The 24,495-nt window shown below is 33.3% G+C and overlaps 1 protein-coding gene across 1 annotated transcript in view; it reads left to right on the top strand.

The window, feature by feature from the left end:
* LOC126830932 (exocyst complex component 1) overlaps positions 1 to 22,178 on the top strand; it is a 28,642-nt gene extending 6,464 nt beyond the window's left edge. The window contains exons 6-19 of the mRNA XM_056102880.1: positions 176 to 372; positions 911 to 1,036; positions 2,030 to 2,131; positions 3,392 to 3,524; positions 4,053 to 4,162; positions 4,618 to 4,767; positions 5,189 to 5,291; positions 6,753 to 6,904; positions 7,186 to 7,290; positions 8,037 to 8,101; positions 13,966 to 13,989; positions 14,347 to 14,427; positions 15,574 to 15,608; positions 22,168 to 22,178. Of these exons, the coding sequence (XP_055958855.1) occupies positions 176 to 372; positions 911 to 1,036; positions 2,030 to 2,131; positions 3,392 to 3,524; positions 4,053 to 4,162; positions 4,618 to 4,767; positions 5,189 to 5,291; positions 6,753 to 6,904; positions 7,186 to 7,290; positions 8,037 to 8,101; positions 13,966 to 13,989; positions 14,347 to 14,427; positions 15,574 to 15,608; positions 22,168 to 22,178 (1,394 nt within the window). The remainder of the gene's footprint in view (positions 1 to 175; positions 373 to 910; positions 1,037 to 2,029; positions 2,132 to 3,391; positions 3,525 to 4,052; positions 4,163 to 4,617; positions 4,768 to 5,188; positions 5,292 to 6,752; positions 6,905 to 7,185; positions 7,291 to 8,036; positions 8,102 to 13,965; positions 13,990 to 14,346; positions 14,428 to 15,573; positions 15,609 to 22,167) is intronic.
* Positions 22,179 to 24,495: the final 2,317 nt, after the last annotated feature.

Here is a 24,495-nt window from a genome sequence, read left to right on the forward strand (position 1 = left end):
ACCATTCCTCTATATTTTGGCACTTAAATTTCATACCTACTCGGATTTTTATTTTTGAGACTCTGTTCAAATCGGGATAGTCCCTTTAAACTCTATTTCATTCCACAGCATTGTTTGAACTTTTTCACAAATGAGATTTATTGTTGATACAGTAAACTTTATATATGTTTATTAGACATCAACAAGCCGTTAGATCAAGGTCAAGCAGCACAAGATGGCGATGATATTTCGATTGAGGATGAGGACTATCAGGCGCTGTCAGCGAAAGAAGAATCCGATCTAGAACGTCTCATGTCATCATGCCAAGCTGGTATCGCTAATGCAGAGGTCTTTGCTGATCAACTCTCTAAAGAATTATCTGTACTGGATGGGGTAAGTCTATTGAAAATGAAGTCCAGTTGATTTTATTTGCACGCGTTTGGATGGCCGAATGGTCAAATGCGCGTGCTGTAGATCATTTGGTCTATCAGTGAGTCAACTGGTGGGATTTTGATTTCCAGCATGTAAGTGACGAGGAGAAGGGTTGCCTGTCTAACCTCATGGGTTTTCTCAGGGATTTCTGATTTTCCCCCTTACACTCAACCAAATTTATTGATATAAAATTGAACCAAATGTTAGTTTCGAAACATTTGTTGTTTGAAGTGTGTGTTAAAAAACACCATCTCCCTTTAGCTAATATCCTGGCTTGGATTCGGTCGGATGAAAAAAGAGGAATATTTTTGTCTCTGCACAATATCGAATATTGTGAAATTTTCAATTCACCATATCTTTGTAAATAAACCATTATTGGACGGATATTCCTTTTAGAGACAAATTTCACAATATTATAGTTTGCAAGGGATTAACAATCTATTAAGTGATGATTAGTGGCGATTAATTGATTAAGATATTGTTGTTTATTTAATTGTAGGCTAATATTCATTCTATCATGGGATCAGAAGATCAGGTTTTAAATCTAATGAGGTTACTGGATGATGGAATAAAACAAGCGGAAATGGTTGAACAACAGTTGAATTCATATGATACAATATTAGAGGTATGATTAGATATCATTTCTAAGATACAGTACTAGAGGTATGATTAGATATCATCTCTATGACACAATACTAGAGGAGTGTTTAGATATCATCTCTATGATTCATTACTAGAGGTAAGATGTGATATCATCTCTTTCACAGTGTATAATACTATGTTAGTGCTAAATCACTTAGATACCAAACACCAGTTAAAATGTGTTATTGAGTGATAAAATTCTATTTAAAGATACATTATGGGAGATTCGGTAACGGGTTGGCAGTTCTGACTATAATAGTTAAAAACTAGATACTGTAAAGGCAATTTGGTGAAAATTTCAATCAAATTGATCCACTATGAACCGAGAACTAAGCGACTGAAATTCCCATAAGCCTCGGTCATCCTTACTAAAGTCAGTACGATAAACAGCATAGTCTCGATTATCCATTTAATCGTTTAATCAAGAAGGAAAGTTATGCAGTACATCGGCTTACAATCCACTAAAGATCGCAGGCTAGCGCTGCCATCTAGAGTTGATTATGGCCTGGATAGCTTAATTAATGTCTAATTAATAATTTAGATAACATTTTAGGCCTAAAGAAAGACCTGAAATAGGCAGATTTAGCTCTTTAATATAGTACCATCAATCCTACAAGAGAAATCTGAAGAAAATTTTTGTTCAAAAAAAAAGTTTTATAGTCTCGATGCCTTTGTATATTTTATACAATGATTTATGTATATTTTATGCAATGATTTATGTATATTTTATGCAATGATTTATGTATATTTTATGCAATGATTTATGTATATTTTATGCAATGATTTATGTATATTTTATACAACAGTTTACATATATTTTATACAACAGTTTATGTATATATTTTACAACAGTATTTATATTTTATGCAGCAGTTTATGTATATTTTATACAACAGTTTATGTATATTTTATACAACAGTTTATGTATATTTTATACAACAGTTGCTGTATGTATTGTTGTATATTTGTTGTATAGAATGTCAAGGAACAGATGGAAGTAATGAAAGATAAAGATATGTTGATGACCATCAGAAATACAAATCATCATAAATTAACAGAAGAATTAAATGGACTAGTGGTAAGTTTATCATTTAACGTAATATTGTAGTCGATTAAAATACCTAATAATCTCTTTCTGTGTTCATAATTATCTGGCTATCAATCCATTAAAACAATATGTTTCTAATTAAACATCTAAAACAATGCATTTATAATTAAAAGTCTAAAACAATGCGTTTATAATTGAACGTCTAAATCAATGCTTTTCTAATTAAAAGTAATTTGTGGGTTGGTAGGTATTTTACTCTACAATACAATACAAAGACTGGAAAAGTCTTTAACAATGGATGAATATTAATTCATGTAATCAACTAATACTCAAAAATAAATAATAGAGGGCTTCTGTACCAACACCTGGCAGACATATTCCACCAATAGAGTCATCAGCACAGAGATTTAAATACAACAGATGTTCTAGAAATATGCTTCCTGGTGCACAAAACCCACCACTATTAAACATTTCACCAGTGTTTTCAACTGTTAGGTTCTTGACAATAAATTCTGAAAACATTGCTTTGTATTCAAAACTAAATAGTAAATTGGTGTAGTTCTATAGTGGGTTCATTATTTTTTCCATGCCACATGCTTTTGACATTATACAAATCAGACAGAAATATCTAGTGCTCACTAGATGAATAATATGAATATTTCGTGAGGTAGTTAACATACGCTGTTTTTGATTGTGTGCTGTGTCCTTAAAGATACATTCCCAGGTACAAACTGGGTGATTTGATGATATATTTGGCCTAAAAACATATTCAAACTAATTAATTTATCATAAAATTGCTTCAAATCTTTCTCAAAACATTGTAATTGTCAAGGAATACACTTGCTATAAAAAATCGATCAAACGAGGTCATGTTTGTGTCACGGATTAAATTCTCAAATTATCCACTGCCCGCATCTTTTTCCGTGATTTTTATCTCAGAAAGTGTTGTACGTCTAACTCTTCATAAAGTTTATCAACATGTACATCAAGCGCTCAATCTCCACGTGCAACCTTCGACGTAATGCGTGCAGACACTCCTAATCATCGGGCTGTCGATTAGGGCAACCCGTACATTTTTGTCCTGTATACGCTCCATGGGTGTTTTTCAGGGAATCCAGTATTTTTCTAGTAAGATTTGATATCTCTACTTTTATTGGAAATAACCCCCCGATAAATACTTTTCTGGGAACCTATCTTTATTTATATAATTCATATTTATTCTATTATATTGTATATTTATTCTATAGAGTGAACTGAAATGGGGTTTAACTTTCTACTTTTATGTTACAGAGTAATATGGATTTAGATTTAAAACATATGAGTGCATTATTAGATGGTGATTTACAGACACCAAATGGTATTTATGACTGTGCTATAGCAGCTCAAGCTTTGTATCGATGTATGAATGTTGACATGGATCCAGGTAGGTTTATATCAATGGCGTTTCAACACAATTCTTCAGTCATCTGGAGACAAAAAACCTGATATTTTGTGCTGAAAAATCACAAGGTTTTAATCTGCTTACATTGAGATTTAATTCCAAGTTATATTTATAGCACGACTTTCATGAGTTAACAGGTTATACCTGTTAACGAATGAAGCGTGCTATAAATGACTTGTAACATTGACACCTGCTCAACATGCTTGTTGTTATTGCACAGAAAACCCACCCCACTTCTCTATATGATTTCTACTTAAACTAGTGTAAACCAGCAAAAGAGTGCAATAACATTGAACATGTCTAGTAATTGCACGGTTAAGCTCCACCCAATCTACTAGAGGGAAAAAAATCTGCTTATTCAACGAAAACAACAAAGGAAGATTTCCCATCCATGTTACAAGACATTTTAGTGAAGTTGAGTGTTCAGTACCCTTGACAACTGCCCAGTCTCATGTAATTTGTAGAATGATATTTCAAGAGTATAATGGACCATATTTGGTATGATTATAGCATTAAAAAAACTTGGCGCTGTAGAAGAACAACAGAAGAAGTTTGGTAAAATATCGGCTACATTCAGTAAAAGATTAATACAACATCTAAATAATCTATTTATACATCAGGTTTGTTGCTGTTTATTCAACCATCAATCCATTTACATTACATGTACTTTATCCATTATTCATTCACTTGTTATCCATCATTCCATTTACCAACTCCCTTCACACATCATTCCATTTACTCCCTCCCTTCATATATGATTCCATTTACTCACTCCCTTCATATATCATCCCATTTACTCACTCCCTTCATATATCATTCCATTTACTCACTCCCTTCATATATCATTCCATTTACTCACTCCCTTCATATATCATTCCATTTACTCACTCCCTTCATATATCATTCCATTTACTTGCTCCCTTCATATGTCATTCCATTTACTTACTCACTCCCCTCATATACCATTCAATTAACTCACCCCCTCTATAGTGGGGAAGTTCAGTCACAATAATGATTATAATTTTACAGACTTTATGCTGTGTCGTGTCTTAATGTCATATTTCACCTGTTTCAGGGCAACCAAATGGCAGAATTATTGAGTCGTTCATCTGGTGAATTAAAGATGCCTCAACATGATAAGATTCACAAAGAGTTGATTATTTATTCTGATTTAATGTACTGGTTAAAAACTACAGATCCACATGTCTTTGATTGTCTCTCAGAGGTAAATACGGGTGACAGATTTCAATAATTTAGTAATTGAACACATTAAGATAAACACAAGTGTTAAATGGATAACGAATTACTGTATTTTAATCGAAGCTACGTTTCTACAATGATTCTATTGTCATTTTCATTCTAACTTGTCAAAATTGATTTCATTCTTAATATTTAAAAAGCCTATAAAGAGAAGTTTACAAGTTGATTACTGTGTGATATTCTTGATAAACCTCTAAATAGGATATAAAATATGATATATATATATATATATACTACCATGGACCATGGTAAGGACTTCTTGGGTCATGGATTCTCAACAGAAGTATCATTCAAGCACTTGAGTTAAGGTCCTATTAATTAAAACAATATTTGCATAAATTGATTTTTGTAGAAATACTTAAGATTTTATGATTTTATTTATTCAGGTATACTGTGAGAATCTATCCAAACTTTATGTAAGAGAGTTACAGGAATTTTTAGATTGTGCCAAACAAAAGCTGGCCAGTAAAACAGAGAAAGGAAAACATAGTAAGTCGATTAAAGATGTCTATTTTTATCGCACCCCATGTGATATTGTCATTTAACTCCTTTTAATAAATATAGGAGAACTGCAGAACAAATAACAAACCAAACAGAAGCACAGAACATAAACTAGCAGACAAGACACATCATATACAGAAGACACATTGCACACTTTACACATGGACAAGGGAATGGAGTAAGGGGAGAGAAGACACTTCATATATATTGCACATGGACAAAGGAATGGATTCACTGCCAGATGACACATCACACTCAGAACACATGGACAAGGGAATGGGATAAAGGGATAGAAGAAACATTCTACATGGACAAGTGAATGGATTCAGGGGCCAGAAGACACATAACACATGGACAAGGGAATGGGGTAAGGGACTAGAAGACACATCATAAACATTACACATGGACAAGGGAATGGTTTCAGAAGACACATCACGCGCATGGACAACTAAGCGAATGGATTCAGAGACCAGTCGTAAGCATCCACAGTATGTGATGCACAATTGAGGTCTGAAAAAAACAGGAGAGCAACCCAAAAATGCAAAACACAGTGGAAAGAAGAGAACATATCCCAAACATTGTATTATTCTAGGGTGTATCATAATCGACTGTATATTTACAAGATATCTTAACTACATTAAAGAAAACAGTTAAAATCCATTTAATTTGTATGATTTACTTGATGTCTCGTTTCCCTGATTGGTTGTTAGTATATGAGGTGATTTGTCGTCTTAAACTTCTGAGCTTTCTTTAATTAACTGTTTTAAAGCCCTGGACTGGAAGCTGGGGGAATTAAAACAATTTCTTTTTTTTACTTAACCTAAAGTAACCAGGTTGAATTGGGTAAAAAAGATAAAAGTGTTGACCTAATGAAATAAAATGGTGTTTAAGATCCTTTTTTCATCACCGACTGGGCCAAAGAAGATGGGCATAACACCATACAGTGTACTATAATGGGAATATGGCCCGGACAGCGGCCCTACAGCCTACTCTCACTTTGAATTCCAACTGACAAGGATTGTTTTACAACTCTGAACCGAGAATTTAGCGATTGAATTTTGGGCCTAGCCTCGATCATCATTACTATAGTCGGTACAATAAAAAACATAGTCTCGATTATCCATTTTTTGATTTGGTTATCAATGGGCGTTGTGCTGCTAGTAGGATTCTAATCCAGTCAATATCGCAGGCTAGCGATGACATCGAGAGTTGATTATGGTCTGAATAAGTTAATTAATGTCTAATTAATAATTTAGATAACATTTCAGGCCTAAAGAAAGACGTACAATTGGCAGATTTAGCTCTTGCATAATGTATGTTTATTAAAGGACAATGTGTTGATTTGCATTGCAGATAACCAACTTTTAAGTTCATATTTTAATTCTGTATTTCTTGTTTTCTCCATATTTGTGATCCACAAGAATGTAAATATGTTGTTTGTATTAACAGATATGGCTTCCATGTTATCAGGCTCATCAACAAGTTTAGAAAAAGTTTCTTCCAAAGTACGCGGTCGATCACCTTCCATGCAGAGTATCGATTCCGTTAGCATGAGATATGGCTCTGAAACAGACATCGCTAATAGAAACCTGTTTGATTCAGTGAGTTTTTATCAAATTTATTTGTCAATTTGTATTACTATAAAGTATTATAGAAAGTAGAGATGAGCTGATAGGGTTATTACCAGTAAAGCCGATATCAGGTTATTTTAGTAAAACTTTCAGCTGCCGATACAAATATTGATACTGATGTTGTAACCAATCAAAAGTGCAGTCTGAGATAAAAAGATAAATCCGAACTTTATTATAATCTGTTTATTGAAAATATTGTATTTGACTTTATCAAAGTTTGTTTATTGTTTGCAACTTTTTCTATATTACAGATTTTAGAGAAAGTATTTGTAGAGTTAGAAAGAGTTTGTTTAGCAGAACAAGATTTCTGTGATAAATTCTTTCACTTAAGTGACACAGTTGTAGCAGAAGCTAAGGTAGGTGGGACACAGTTGTAACAGAATCTAAGGTTATGTTGGACAAGTTTTAGCAAAAAATATAGCCAGTGTGAGACCATTGTAGCAGAATCTTAGATAGAGACACAGTTGTAGCAGAATCTAAGGTTAGGTGTGACATAGTTGTAGCAAAATCTAAGGTTAGGTGTAACATAGTTGCAGCAGAATCTAAAGTTAGGTGTGATACAGTTGTAGCAGAATCTAAGGTTAGGTGTGACATAGTTGTAGCAGAATCTAAGAAAAGGTATGAAATAGTTGTAGCAGAATAAAGGGTAGATGTGAACCAATTGTAGCAATATCTAATGTAGGTGTGACACATGTTGTAGCAGAATAGGTGTAGTGGTGACACAGTTGTACCAGAATCTAGGGTATTTTATAACTGATTTTGTGTGAAATATTTACCATCAAGACTTGGTAAAAATATTTACAGTTGATTGACGGACAGAAGGCTGGTCCTGGTCGCTAATTGTAAGCCTTTTGCTAAAGACAATATAGCGCTTTTTAGTAACTTAACTTGGTAGAACACATGATAAAATGACATTATAGAATGGCTGATTTATGGAAAATTCTTCTCAAGATCTGATTTCTACTGATTTCAACCTTTGGAATAAAACCTAAGAAGAATCCAATTAAAACATTATTATTATATGTATTGTATTATTCACACCGCTAAAGTAAGAATCCAGAACCTAATAATAACTTCTATGTGTATGTGTTGTTAATTTTAGGATGGTGATCAAGACAATGATAGTAGTGATATCTGGACACCAAGAAAAATCACAAATGTTCAAGAGTAAGTCATCCATATGTATATTATATTCTAACATTTTATAATTTTATAAAGAAAAGATAAAACACCTTCAATATAAAAATATAACATGTTACTCACTAGATACATTACAACTTACTTGTACCAATTGTCTGCAGCTGATGATGACTGCACTCATGTATGGCTTCCAATAGTTCAATCACCTTCTAGCTACATTTCTCATGTTCTGAGCATGATCGATCAAACATTTGCAGAGGATCGATCTTCGTGTTCTGAGCATGATCAATCAAACATTTGCAGAGGGTCGAACCTCATGTTCTGTGCTGATGATCAGCAATACCTTAAAACCAAGAAGTGGTTTCTACAGACACTGAAAAACAAACTTTGTTTATTTTGCTTATATGTGACCCTTGATGGCATAATGAGTTGGAAGTCGCAAGTCTTTTATGATATGACGAAAAGTTAAAAATATATTGTTAATGATATAACACAAATGGTAAAATTTTTTGATTTGACCAATAAAGCAAACTAATTTCTTTTTATATTTTTTAGCCTATTTCCACATTTTTCTTCATATATTATTTTAGTAAACTTCTGACTCATTTTGCCATCGCCGGTCACATAAAAGCAAAATTATTTGTTGATCAATGCCTGATCATCTGAAGATGTTTGGATCATCATCGCTCAATGACCCACAGAGGATTGGCCAGTGGTACACTAACTAGTGCTCACAGAATAACAATAATAATAATAATAATCTATTTATAAAGCACTGAATATCCAACAAACTGGTTGCTCAAGAGCGCTATCTACATAAGATATCTTTAAAAGATGAAAAATAACCATGATAGGTTATCTCGAAAAATCGGAAGGATTCGGTTGATTAATAATATGAAGAGAAACAAGGGGCCACATGAAATATTTTTCAGACAGTTAAACCTGAATTTGAAGCTGATATTATCTATCAGTAACATATATGCGCTTGTTTATCAAATAAAGTCTATTTGATAAACTTCTAGACTATAAATTAAGTATAAATAGAACAAGAATTAAAACAACAACCGAATATTAAAATCAATTAGATATAAATCTGACCTAGATTCAACTGGGGCCGAATTGAAAAATTTCACAGGAGGAAATGTTGAAAATAGGTTAGAAAGACCTGAAATATTAAATGATTGATTTGCATTTGGCATGACATCGACAATATATCTTCCTATTTGACTAACACTAGGCTTTTTTATCAACCACTGATTAGCCAAAGTGATTTGCATTCAATCAAATTTTCATCTTTAACATCCATCTAATTAAAATCGATTACCCTAATCAACGAATTTATCGACACCGATTTCCGAAGCGATTACCACAAATAGCCAAATCACCTCTAGGTTCAACTTGAGGATTTCATCGGACGATCACCTGTTCGGCCACAAGAATTGTTTACAGCTAATCGCGCATTTAACAAACTCGTCAAAGTACTTTGAAATCAACTATATGACATCTCCACTAAATACAAATCGATTTGGCAAGTCAATAGAAATGCACACTGTATGCCATGTAGCTATATTGACATAATTACAGTATTGTGTTTGGCAGTTGACAGTCTATGAAAATATTGACTATATATCTATATGAAGATGTTGACTAATATTTCAAATTTTGTTTGACCAGAAATAATCCTTTTAAAAAGTGTTTTACTATAAAACCATCCTAGTTTAAGCATGATTGTTTTATTTCTTAATAAACTTTAACCCAAGGCATGAATTTGTTTTTATAGTAGATGTAATTATTTATCTTATTACTAAACTTGATAAATTGAATGTATTAAAGGTTTGAAGTGTCATTTAGCAATACAGAAATTCCTTGCAAACTATAATATTATGAAAGTTTAATATCAGTCCAAAAATTGTTCAATTTTGTTAAGTATTTACAAAGTTATGATAAATTGAAATTTCATCGATCTATTTTGTTCACTATGTAAGGAGACGCTGCCATATTTTAATGCTAGTGGAGAAACCAGGTGGACCCAGTTTAAATCCGATGGAATCCAAGCCGAGAGATTATTTAGCTTTGGTATTTTGATCTTGTTTTCTTAATTAAATGATAACAAATCAATCTGAGTATATATTAACATGGATTAAGTTGTGAGAAATTTTTATATTTTAGCGAAAATGCAAATGACCCCTCAAGCCTTTAATATAATTAACATAAGCATATTATTTAACAGGATTGCATTCTTGAATTGTTTGTTTTAAGATGAGAGTATTCCCTGAGATCAGATATTGTGCTGTTTTAGACACCTTTACTTATCACAGAAACCAGTGTCGTTAGCCAAAAAATATCTATTTCTGATTAAGTTGTCAAATACTTTGCTTGTCATGGCAATCTCATTACAATTTATCACTCACACGTTATCAGACTCTTGTTAAAGGTTTCGTCGGTTTATCGTTTTCCATGTTCGACCAGTCAAATGCAAGAAATCTCTATTTTGAGCTGCAATATATCTAGAATATTTATATACACAAAACAATAGGGTTTTTAAGAAATGGGAAGTGGACATACATCCCTATTCTAAACATCCTGGATTGAACATAAGAATTTCATAGAAAACAGGTTTTATGATGTTGTAAACATCCATTAGTTCAGTAGACAAAAATGGGCTCTGTGATTACTCTCGTTTTATTATTTTCTCTGATGTTGTTTTTAATCATATATATAAATATGATAACAGAATGCCATAGTTACATGTTTCTCTACACTAACACCATTACTGATTGGCTGTAACAATCTTATATTATCCAATCAGGGAATATTTTGAAGAGAATCTAGGGGAGGGCTTGTATCAGAGAAGAACCACGAAAGAGAAGTAAGTGATTGTAAATATTCTGGGTGTTTGGTGTTTTTGTTTATTTATTTTATAATTATTTAACAATTTCAGTTCCGATTCCATTTCGTTTTTAATTTTGGCATTATGGTGCTATGTTCGCTTATCTTTACAATTGTCAAGTCACTACTCTACAACATATTAAGAAGCGAGACTCCTTGTGTTGTCCTGTTTAGCAGCCATGACTGACAGGAAAATTCACAGCTGGAATATTACCAGTCAGTCAGATTACTTGGATATTTATATCTTGCGAAGATGTGAGTCAGTTACTAAATTTAACCTTAATGTGAAGACAAATGCAGAGCTTGACACAGGAGAATATCAAATCTCTATGCATTATTGTATATATTGTATATATTGTGTATTGTATATATCTTTTGTATAGGCCTAATGGTATAACATTTATAATAGTGATTGAAATTCATAAATTTTGTTTGTTAGATGTTTTCGTGTTGTCAATAATTATTAGATGTTTTCGTGTTGTCAATAATTATAACAAATATACTAATTATTACTGGAACCTGAAGCATGATTCGATCGCATCTCTAATTCTAAGATATTTTCTACATTGAATTGGCATGATAAAACTGGGCTGATTTCCTGCTTTGTAGGATGACTGTTTGTTATAAAGTCATATATGTTGTGATGTTTGTTGTCATACTAAACTTAAGCTACAGTTAACTCCGCTTGCGAACAGACACTAAACTAGTTGACTGACATTTTAAGTCCTAAATCGACAATTTTAGTTGAAAACACTAAGTATACTTCGATAATTTTTTTGAATATTTATTCTGCTTCCATTTAATAAAATTGAAAAAGTTTATTTAGCCTTTATGAGTATGACAGATGTATACAAAACAGTATACTAATTTTTATATGCCCACATTTTCATGTGGACGTATTATGCCGTCGCCCCTGTCCGTCCGGACGTCCGTCCGTCCGTCCACAATTGTTTGTGGACTCTCTACAGGTCACAATTCTTATCCGATTTTGACGAAACTTGAAATATAGGTTTATCCCCAAAAGATCTCGGCTGCTTTCGATATTGACATGTATCGGATCGAAACTTCATGGATTATGGCCCCTGATTGTACGAAAAATCACGTTTATAGCTTGTGGACCCTATAGAGGTCACAATTTTTATCCGATTTATTTGAAACTTGAAATGTAAGTTTATAACCTAAAGATCTCGGTTCCTTTCGATATTTGCGCATATCGGACCGTAAATTTCTGAATTATGGCCCCTAATTGTACGAAAAATCGCGTTTTTAGCTTGTGGACCCTATAGAGGTCATAATTTTTATCCGATTTAAAAAACCGTATTATAATATCACCGTTACACCCTAAGGATGGCTGAGTTTGAATTTCGTGAAAATCGGCGCAAAATTGACAGACAAAATGGCCGCCGTTCGTTCTCAAATAGCATAAAAAATATGGTATATCAAGGTTGTGGACCCTATAGAGGTCACAATTTTTATCCGATTTTGTTGAAACTTGAAATGTAAGTTTATATCCCAAAGATCTCGGTTCCTTTCGATATTTGCGCATATCAGACTGTAACTTCCTGAATTATGGCCCCTGATTGTACGGAAAATCGCGTTTTTAGCTTGTGGACCCTATAGAGGTCATAATTTTTATTCGATTTAAAAAAACGTATTATTATATCACCGTTACACCCTAAGGAAGGTTGAGTTCGAATTTCGTGAAAATCGGCCCAAAATTGACAGACAAAATGGCCGCCGTTCGTTCTCAAATATGGTATATCAAGGTTGTGGACCCTATAGAGATCACAATTTTTATCCGATTTTGTTGAAACTTGAATGGTCGCCCTTCGTTCTCAAATAGCGTAAAAATATGGTATATCAAGGTTGTGGACCCTATGGAGGTCATAATTTTAATCCGATGTTGTTGAAACTTGAAATGTAAGTTTATAACCCAAAGATCTTGGTTCCTTTCAATATTCGCGCCTATCGGACCATAACTTCCTGAATTATGGCCCCTGATTGTATGAAAAATCGCGTTTTTAGCTTGTGGACCCTATAGAGGTCATAATTTTTATCCGATTTAAAAAACCGTATTATTATATCACTGTTACACCCTAAGGACGACTGAGTTCGAATTTCGTGAAAATCGGCCCAAAACTGACAGATAAAATGGCCGCCCTTCGTTCTCAAATAGCGTAAAAATAGGGTATATCAAAGTTGTGGACCCTATAGAAGTCACAATTTTTATCCGATTTTGTTGAAACTTGAAATGTAAGTTTATAACACAAAGATATCGGTTCCTTTCGATATTTGCACATATCGAATTGTAATTTCCTGAATTATGGCCCTTGATTGTAGGAAAAATCACTTTCTTCTTAGCTTGTTCTCTATCCATCTCTCGAAAATGTGGGCGTATCCTGCCTGGCAGCCGCTGGTTTGATATGGTGGCCTTTTAGGGCAGAGATCTATTCTCGAGGAATGAAGTGTGCAGAATTATTTGTTATATGGTAAAAATGTACTGCCCTGTAATGTGGTCTAGATGTATATTGCGTTAAAACAGCTACAGTGAGATCAAATGAGAAAATTATTCGAAATGAAATGAATTAGGGTTTAACATCCTACGGTTCTGTTCCAACTGGGCTAACGAAAACTGGCATCGAGTGTGCTATGCGGGAAATTGTGCCTGGACAGTGGTGCTATGGCCTACTCTTGTCCTATTTCAACTTCCAACTTTCAAGGGTTCTTTTATGTGTACATGGGACCTCGTTTTTTCAAACCATTCGAACAACTATACATCGTTCCTTGCGGGGCCCTCCATCTTGCACCACTGACATGGAGGAACCATGCCGGAAATTCTCAATGAACAACCTCGACCAACACAGGGATCAAATACTGGACCTCCAGGTTGGCGTGAAGTGGTGTCAGGTATTCTAAAACAAGTAAGCCTATCCTGCCTCTTGCATGACACACAGCATAGTTGAATATAGCAATAGTAATATTTACTTTAATTCTCTTTTCAGGCGACAAATCAACGATTCAGTTCGGTAAGTTAAACTTCAAGATCAGTGAGAGCTTATGACATGTAATATATGTTGCTAGCCTACGGCTACAAAGGCTGGGTGAACATTTTTAAGCCTGAGAACCATAGATCAGTTGGGTTGAAACAAACTTTTGCCACCAACACTGACAAGGGGAAATACGCTGGAAAATCTGGATGAACTTTCTCGGCCAGTGCAGTTATCGAACACCCGACCTCCAGGCTAGCGAGCCACCGTGACCCCCCAATAGTTTTGACATCTGATGCTTAGTTTAATTTAACTAGGCCTTATATTCAGACATGATATCTATATTATTATAGGTTACTGTAAGAGATAAATGATTTATATTTATATATATTACAGGTCAATGTTAGGAAGTTTGTTTCCATCATTGGAACATGATATAGATAATTTTATCATGTTTTCTGATCGACAAGATGGTCTGTAAGTATTTTCTTCATCATGGTTTTATAATCTGTTTATTGTCAGTAATATACAAGGTTTTATAAATACTGTAGCAGATTTTCATGATATTATATAAGCTCAGTTGAACTATTGAATGCTGATTTTACTATTCAAATATACTAAGTCATTATTAAAATATTATTCAGATATGCTAAGACATTATTCCATTCAAATATACTCAGTCATTATTCAAATGTTATCAAATATTGAAGTCATTATTCAAATGATCAATATTCAAATGCTATTCAATGTGAATCTATCAATCAATGAATTTTTATTAATTTTCAATATCAGTTGATGCCAGTGACATAAAATACTTATCAAATTGCTTTAATGTTATTTGGCAATGAATAATGATCATCAAAAATCAGTTCAGTTGTGTTATAAGAAAGACTGATTATATATTAAGAATGGCTGATTATATTGCGCAGTAAGAATGACTGTGTGGTAACATGTTTGATTGCATTGTAAGAATGACTGATTGTATAGTAAGAATAACAACCTTAGTAAGAATGACTGATTGTATATTACAGCTAGATATTCCATGTATATGTTAGTAAAAATAACTGCTTGTATATTTCAGATATTCCATGTATATGTTAGTAAAAATAACTGATTGTATATTTTAGATATTCCATGTATATGTTAGTAAAAATAACTGATTGTATATTACAGATATTTCATGTATATGTTAGTAAAAATAACTGATTGTATATTTCAGATATTCCATGTATATGTTAGTAAAATTAACTGAATTAGTAAAAATAACTGATTGTATATTTCAGATATTCCATATATATGTTAGTAAAAATAACTGATTGTATAATACAGATATTCCATGTATATGTTAGTAAAAATAACTGATTGTATATTTCAGATATTCCATGTATATGTGATATTCCATGTATATGTTAGTAAAAATAACTGATTGTATAATACAGATATTCCATGTATATGTTAGTAAAAATAACTGATTGTATATTTCAGATATTCCATGTATATGTTAGTAAAAATAACTGATTGTATATTACAGATATTCCATGTATATGTTAGTAAAAATGACTGATTATATATTTCATACATTCCATGTGTATGTTGGTAAAAATGACTGATTGTATATTTCAGATATTCCATGTATATGTTAGTAAGAATGACTAATTGTATATTTCAGATATTCCATGTATATGTTAGTAAGAATGGGGCAACATGTAATCAATGCTCAACATGTTGGATCCTTTCTAAGTATGACCTTTGGTAACTGTCTGGTCAAGGTCAAGAGAAATTTTGATAAATATATTGTAAGTATAACTAAATAATCAGGACCAAATTAAAGGCTCAATACCACTCTTGTTGTAACTGAATAATATGTCCCAATCTTTATTCTGGTCAACAAATTGTACTATTTTAGAATATTTCAATTAATTGATGATACAAATTTCATCATAACACACCTTATTTAAAAATTTTGAAAAATTCAACATAATGGTTTGAAACGTCTGACGTAAACCTTTTCAAATGAAACTTCGATTTAAAAATAGTAAAATAGGATGTAATGGATAATTTACACAACAGGTAGGACATTTAAACATCTAGTACTTAGATAGAGATATCATTTATTTTCTGGAGCTCTCAAGCCAGCAAGAGTGTTATTGTCCCTTTAAGGAAGAGATCCACAAAAATTCCGAATTATCATTCTGTGAATCAGGAAAAATATGCTGAAGTATTTTTATCATGTCCTGAACAAGAACTAAAACATCATCTCTGAGATTTTCCTGTGATACACCACAAGACATAAGGAACAAAAATGTCACATGACCATGTAACTATTTAGGGCTCTTTTCTCCTTCGGTTATCGCTCTTTACTTTCTTCCTAATAAAATTCACGTACTTTGCTATGATATATTCCAATTGGGACCTTGCATTGAGATGTTAACAAAGCCAAAAATGACATATTTGATCCATGTTAAGATCTTTTCTTTTGTGGAATTAGATGTTTGAAATTCTGTACTAAGCTTGAGAATTATAATGAAATGAAATTGTGTTTAGCAAGCCAACGTCCTACTTATAAGATATTTGTAGATGTTATAGATAAAGATATTAGTTGTTGTAATATTTGTAGATGTCACAGATTAAGAATATAGAAGAGATGAAAGTATCCAAGAAGAATCGCTGTGGAATTATTTTATTTGTACAGTCATTTGAAGTAAGTATTATCACTAAAACATGATCGATCCCTGAATGTTTCCACATAAAAATCCCTTAGTGGTATATTAACAATAAAAGTAACATAGAATTGAAGATAGGTGTGTTACATCCTTGCGGCACTTCCTTGTTCATTTTGAGACTAACAACCGATGGATCTTTTATAATATGTGCACAATCAATTTCTACGTGCAAACAGAGATTTTTGTCACAACTGAACAACTACAATCATTTTCCTAGTCAGCCATGTAGGCACCACCCCATCCATGACAAATGAAAACCAGACTTGAACCACTGAAATCCCCATCTTAGGTATTCCCAGTGGTATCGTTCCGTTCTACTAAATTAACCCCTTGGTCCATTCACATCTAATATATCGCCGAATCTCTTTTGAAAACTTTGTTAAAATAGTTTAGGATATCATTTTGTGTGCATATCACTTCTTTGATATTAAATTTCTCAGAATTAAGCTTACGTGAACAATGAACCTAAGACTGGTATGTAAACTGCTTTTTGATTGGTTCGTAGAATCAACCTATGTGGCCAATAAAATCATCAAGAACAGATAACTTGAATTTGTGAAAACCCTGCGAATGGACCCAGGGATCAGTGGAGTAGAACGGAACGATACCACTGGGGATAACGAGGATGTCCAACCCAATGCTTTGAAGAGTACATGTGAATATGACAATTCAACAAACGTAATTTTGCTAACAGAATTTAAGACCTTTTTATCTAAAAAAAATCTATTCATCAATATTTCATAAACTTTTAGGCGGTTGTTGAGAGTGACATTAATTTGCATTTACCCATCCCTAATACACATTTATCCTCTCAGATAATCAAGCTGTGGACAATATTTTGAGCAAAGAAATTATACATGTAGGCTGTAAATAATTATCAACATTATAATTCCTCTTTAAAAGACATTTACGTGAAATAGGTTGGGCTAATCTGATATATTATTTTGTAGGAATTTGCTAATTTAGCTGAGAATATATTCCGAGGGTCAGAGAGAAGAACAGATTTAGAGAAAGCGTACACGAAACTTGTTCAGGTTATTTTTGAACAGATTGTACGAGTAGCCAGAGATCATCAAAAAACACCAAAAGATGTGGTCATGATGGGTAAATATAAAATAGTTTTAATATCAGGTAGAAGTGGGGCGGGGTAAAATCCACTTGACACAAACTATGTCATTTTGGACTTACATGGTTCAAGTTTATTTTAATATTCGCTTGCGTATAGGGGTCTTTGGCAGTGGAAGGAAACCGGAGGACTTGGAAAAACCCACATGGTTGGACAGGCAACCCTACTCCTTGTCACGTACAGGCGGGGAATCAAAATCACGCCACATGACTCAGTGACAGACCTTATGGTTTCACGCTCATGTATTAAACCGCTAGACCACCCAAACTGTGGAGGTTATAGAAAAATGCTGGTTTGAACTTCAGGGGTAGCAATGGCAAGACTGGTGAAAGGTCGAGATTCACTAATGTACACTGACAGTTAGAATTCAATAGAGAATTGGCAAAATTCCCCTTATGTTAAAGGAGCTAAACCTCTTATTCAATATTTTCAATACAATTCAAAGTTAAAAACAGGAAATTGGTCCATGTCAATCAATATTGAGGTTGTTATTTTGTCGTGACAATATGGAATCATTATTAATATCCAATATTCAAGACATACAAAACATTTTAAAATCAATACACTAGTTGTGTACTCTATGGTTTCAGGTGCCATTTGTAATGAACAAAGAAAAACATATCCTACAAGACAATGTAGAAGTAATTAGTAATGGCTAATTCACAAACGACAAAATAGTAATAAAAACTCATATAGAATGGATTAAGCAGGCATAAGTGACTGCCTTGCAATTTGGACTGTTCACATATTTCATTGAACAGAACTGATTAGAATTTACAATAAAAATGTTAAAAATTGAATATAGATCAATTCATATACATTCATATTACATTAAATATATGCTTTTAGACCCGTTTTCGACTGTGATAACGTTCCAAAGAATAGAGTCATACGTATATGCCCTTTAAAGATACGTCCTATCATCTCTTTTTTAACCCTGAAGAATTGAATTACCTGAGGCATGTTACATTTTTAGATATATTTACAAATTTGTATTTTTCAGAGAATTTCCATCGTATGTACCGTAAGTATTCTACATTTCTTGAACCCTACATTTTACACTTACCAAGGAAAACCCACAAAATGTCATCTTGAACCATACCTTTCATACCAAGGAATACCATATTTAGACCCACAAAAAAAAATCAAATATGGCTCTGTCTAGCTATATGTAGGGGAAACTGGTGACAAAGTTTATTGCTTTTTAAATCTTTTTTAACTTCAGTTTATAATTTGTTAGTTTTCAGTTGTTTTCAATACAAATTGTTTACAGTATAAGTTTGAACTATTTTTAGGTATATTATCCCATCTAAAGGTTGACTGTGTTTTCTTTAGGTATATTTTCCCATACATAGGTTGTGTGTATTTTTAGGTATATTATCCCATCTAAAGGTTAACTGTGTTATATTTCTAATTATCCCATTTAAAGGCGGTTTATATTTGTAGGTATATTTTAGGTTTATTATCCCATCTAAAGGTTGTGTTTAATTGTGTATATTTTTAGGTATATTATCCCATCTAAATGTTGTGTGTATTTGTAGGTATATTATCCCATCTAAAGGTGGCGTGTTTAGAAGGTGAGAAGAAAGAATCACGAGCTAAATATACAGAACATTTAGCTCATTATACAGCTGGTCTACTTGGTCGACCTCTAGAAAAACTACATGTAAGTACTGTAGGACATCTCTATTACACTGGGATCAACTACATGTATATACTGTAGGACGTCTCTATTACACTGGGGTCAACTACATGTATATACTGTAGGACATCTCTATTACACTTTGGTCAACTACATGTATATACTGTAGGACATCTCTATAATACTGGGGTCAACTACGTGTATATACTTTAGGACATCTCTATTACACTGGGGTCAACTACATGTATATACTATAGGGGATGTCTCTATTACACTGGGATCAACTATTTGAATGTACTGTAGGACGTCTCTATAACACTGGGGTCAACTACATGTAGGTGTGACTGTGGATAAGCACACAACTGAAGATTATCTACACTTTATACACAACACCTAAAATTCGATTTTGATCAAATTCAACCAAATGTAAATGGACATAATGAAAATAACAGTAAATTGTTGTATTTTCAGATATTTTTTGAAGGTGTTCAAGCTCGTATAGCTACTGGTGTGAAACCTGAAGAAGTTGGTTTTCAGTTAATGTTCAGTAAACAAGAATTACGTAAAGTCATTAAAGATTATCCTGCTAAAGAGGTACAAACTTATTAGTGTTTTTACATCTTTTTGGTGTCCACGATTCCGATTTTGTCAGCTGGTACAGTCTTAACACAGAGATAGAATCCTAGAACATGTTGCTCCACAAGGAATTCAACGAGACAGTCTGTTTAAAGAGGAAATAAAACATGCAGCCTGGTCGTCATGGCAAATAATCCCTTAAACCACAACTAGAAGTGGAGGTATAATATTCATGGATTTGCTTGATAAAGTTACCTGTAAGAGTATTGAAACGTTGCATGTAATAAACCAAGAAGTAGTAAATCCATAAAGTTGTGTTGTTATGAATAGAATAATTCCTTCATTTAAATTTTCGAGTAACAGTGGCTCTGTAAGTATTGCACTGGCTTACTAACCAGAGGGGGGTTGGGTGGTCTAGTCATCTGACATTGATTCAAGTGGCGTGGTTTCAAATCCACGTTTGTAAGTGAGAAGGAGTAGGGTCGCTTGTCCAACCTTGTGGCTTTTCTCCAGGTCCTCCCACTGCTAAAGACAATGTTCTATTAGGTTCAAGTTAATTAACAATTTTCTATTATATTCAAATTAATTAACAATGTTCTATTTGTGCAGGTAAAGAAAACATTAGATCACATGTATAAAAAGGTAGAAAAACAACTTTGTGAAGAGGAGAATCTTCTACAGGTAAAAGGGAATATTTCGTTATTAAATAATTATTATAGACCCTACTAATATTTTATTTCTTAGTCTATTATATGTCAAGTAGTATAGACACCTGAATTCACGATAGGTACCATAAAAAAAACTCCCATCAAATATGAATTTAATTAGCCAAGTTTCTGCTTTAACAAAGATGTGGGGGTTGGATGGCCGAATGATTAGCTTGTGCGCGCTGTATCATAAGGTCTGTCATTGAGTCAACTGTCGTGGTTTCTATTCCCTGGTTGTACCTGACAAGGAATAGGGTTGCCTGTCCAACCTCGTGGGTTTTCTCTGAGTCCTCCGGTTTCCTCCCACTGCTAAAAACCAGTGCAAGCAAATTATTGAAATAAAATTGAACCATGTGTTAGTCCCGAAATGACATGTGTGTCGAGTGGACGTTAAACCCCATTTCTCTCTCTTATCAAATATGGCCAGCAGGTAAAGTTTTGATGTGGAAGCCCTGTTGTACATTGATCAAATGGAACATATTCTATGCATGTATTATTTAATATTTCAGGTTGTATGGAGAGAAATGCAGAATTTATTTATCAACCAGTATAAACATTACGATGATTTAATGAAGAAATGTTATCCAGACTCACAAATATCATTAGATTTTAGTATTGAAGATCTGTTACAATATTTCTCGGACATCGCACAATCACATTAAACCAGTCATGTGTCGAGAGGGAGCAGAATGAGAGGACGCCAAAATTCACAATTTTTAGTTTTCTGCACTGCTAACGCATTAAACTTATAAATCCAGTTCATTTATTTCACAAAAAATCGGTTTTACCGATCATTTTACAAGATTTGTAAAAATTCATCACTAACAATCAACTGCAAACCCTAAAACTGGAAATGACCTCGTTGAACTCTGGCAAATTGAAATTCCGATCGCAGGATTCGACATGGAACAATTTTATTGTAGTTATCTAAGTTGTTCAGAAACATTTATATTTGGTTCCAAGGGTTGGACGGTCATGGTATATTTCGTTTCGAGTATAGGCTAACTTATCCCAACATAGTTGTCGATTTTTAATCTAGGAGGTCTTGGCGAAAATGACTTTAGATAACATGTTTTACTGGACAGCTGTTGCTTGTCAGTGTGTTTTACTGTTGTCCAGTGAAGGATCATTGAATAACATAGGAGCTGGACTTGCATTTGTAATTTACTGACTGATACCTTTCAACTTGTGAGTATTTTATGCACCAAAAATTCAGTGACAGTTGCTGTTCGCTTACGTAATTAACTTGAAGCTCCTAGAGGTTACGCGTGAAGGAAACCTCAAGGCACCCTAGAGTAGCATCCAATCAGAGAGTGAAATTAAAATTAACTTTTTAAAAATGAAATTATCACTGTTAACCTTGGTGTATAAGCTGGATAAATTAATAAGGGTTTATCAAACGACTGATATTTTTGTTATATTTTCTACTGGTATTTGTTATAGTCAACATTTAGTTGTTTTTTTCCAGTATACATGCTTGTACACATATTAAATATATTTCATTATAAAGTACTATTAGTTTTATGTGCAATATCAAAATCCCATACTGTACTGTTATTGATCATAATTATGCTAATAAATAAATTATATGTCATAATTTAGTTGATTTAGACATTGTCCTGTGAGTTTCCAATTGTGTTTTCCCATTGCCAAGAGTGCAGGGCAGGGGCCACTCTGGACATGAGAACTGAACGAAACAGCTGTCAAAAAAAACATTTCCCTCCAAACCAGTCTTCATTAGCTTGCTTGTTGCAGAAAATTACAACATAAAACCCATTTCATTTCATTCTGTGTCTTATCTAGGGTCGCCTGTCCAACCTCGTGGGTTTTCTCCGGGTCTTCCGGTTTCCTCCCACTTCTAAAGACCCCTACGCGCAAGCAAATTATTGAAATAAAAATTAAACCATATGTTAATCCCGAAATGACCTAGTTTCTTCTGTTTCTTATCACCCAAATAAAAAATGTAGAGCTAATGGTAGTCATGACAATTATAAATATAGAGCCGATGGTAACCTTGACAGTAATACATCTAGAGGTGTTGGTAGTCATGACAATAATACATCTAGAGCTGTTGGTAGTCGAGACAGTAATATATCTAGAGCTGTTGGTAGCCATGACAACAATACATCTAGAGTTGGTGGTAACCATGCCAATAATACATCTAGAGCTGGTGGTAACCATGCCAATAATACATCTAGAGCTGGTGGAAACCGTGACAATGTATCTAGAGCTGGTAATCATGTCAATAAATCAAGAGCTTTTTGTGGTCGTGACAGCAATACATTTGGAGCTTATGGTATCCATGAGAATAATACATATAGAGCTGTTGGTAGCTGTGACAATAATACATCTAGAGCTGATGGTTGTCGGACAATAATACATCTATGACTATAATAAATATATAGCTGATGATAATAATAACCATGATAATAATAAATCCAGAGCATGTTGTAACCATGACAAATTCTTCGAAAAGCAAGAACTATGGTTGGCGTAAAAAGTTCTTTAAATCACTTTTCTGGATCATAAAATCAAAGACTGAACTTGATATTTTATATCTTTTTAATGTTCTGGTAAAAGATTTTTTTTAATTATCATTTCATTGTCTGGAATGAAATAAAAACTTTTTGGTTTATTCTTAATAAATCCTTTCATTAATCTACAGTCGAATAAAATTATCACGATTCTGCTATCAGACATTCTAGAAAAAAAATCATTTTAATTCCAGCATACATGTCTGCGTCAATTCAAATTTATTTTACGGGTTAGAATCGTTTTTATTTTAAACTACATGGGTGTGCCATATAATCTTGTCATTCTTTAATCCGATCTGACTTTATTATTTTATAGGAATTAATCGATTTATTGCCTCGAAAATCAACATACCTTTAAAATAATAGTGATACCATAATCACCTGAAAATAAAGTGTAATCCAGCGCTGATATTTACGCTTGATAGATTAATGCGATGTATTGAATAGAATTAAAATGGAAAAGTTTACAGTAGAATAAAGGACGAGTGTTATTTTACACGTGACAGCGGATGTATCGTTACGTCATTAGTCCGCTTCGCCTCTTAAATGAATAGGAAATGAATAGGATCAAGGGTAAGTTAACACTTATCGATTTAACATGATTTAAAAGGGTAGTGTGGTGAGGAGGGGGTTGAGGGAGTTGGGGTGCTCTCACACACACACACAAAAATTTACAAAATGTTTAAAATACATTAGCGACGCTATCCTTTGATGCTCACCTACAATTATTTCAAGTAACGCTACAGGCGACGTGCCAATCGTACATTATTTATACTAGATGAAACATAATCGACGATTTTATTGAAAAGCACATGCGGGATAATGTCTGTATTATAAGTTGTTTAATGGTCTCGGGCAAAAAATTACATAATACATTGAAACAATACTCGGACTAACGTCCTCGTGCAGTATTAATATATCACTTAAAGGGCGAACGACTATTTTTTATACGCCCACATTTTCATGTGGACGTACAATATATTGTCGTCGTCCCTGATTGTACGAAAAATCGCTTTTTTAGCTTGTGAACACTCTAGAGTTCACAATTTTGATCTGATTTTGATGAAACTTGAAATGCATGTTTATAACCCAAGGATCTCGATTGCTTTCTATATTATGGCGCATATCGGACTGTAACTTCCTGAACTATGGCCCCTGATTGTACGAAAAATCGCGTTTTTAGCTTGTGGACCCTATAGAGGTCATAATTTTTATCCGATTTAAAAAAACGTTTTAG

Source organism: Patella vulgata, chromosome 8 (genome assembly GCF_932274485.2).
Source record: "Patella vulgata chromosome 8, xgPatVulg1.2, whole genome shotgun sequence".
NCBI lineage: Eukaryota > Metazoa > Mollusca > Gastropoda > Patellidae > Patella > Patella vulgata.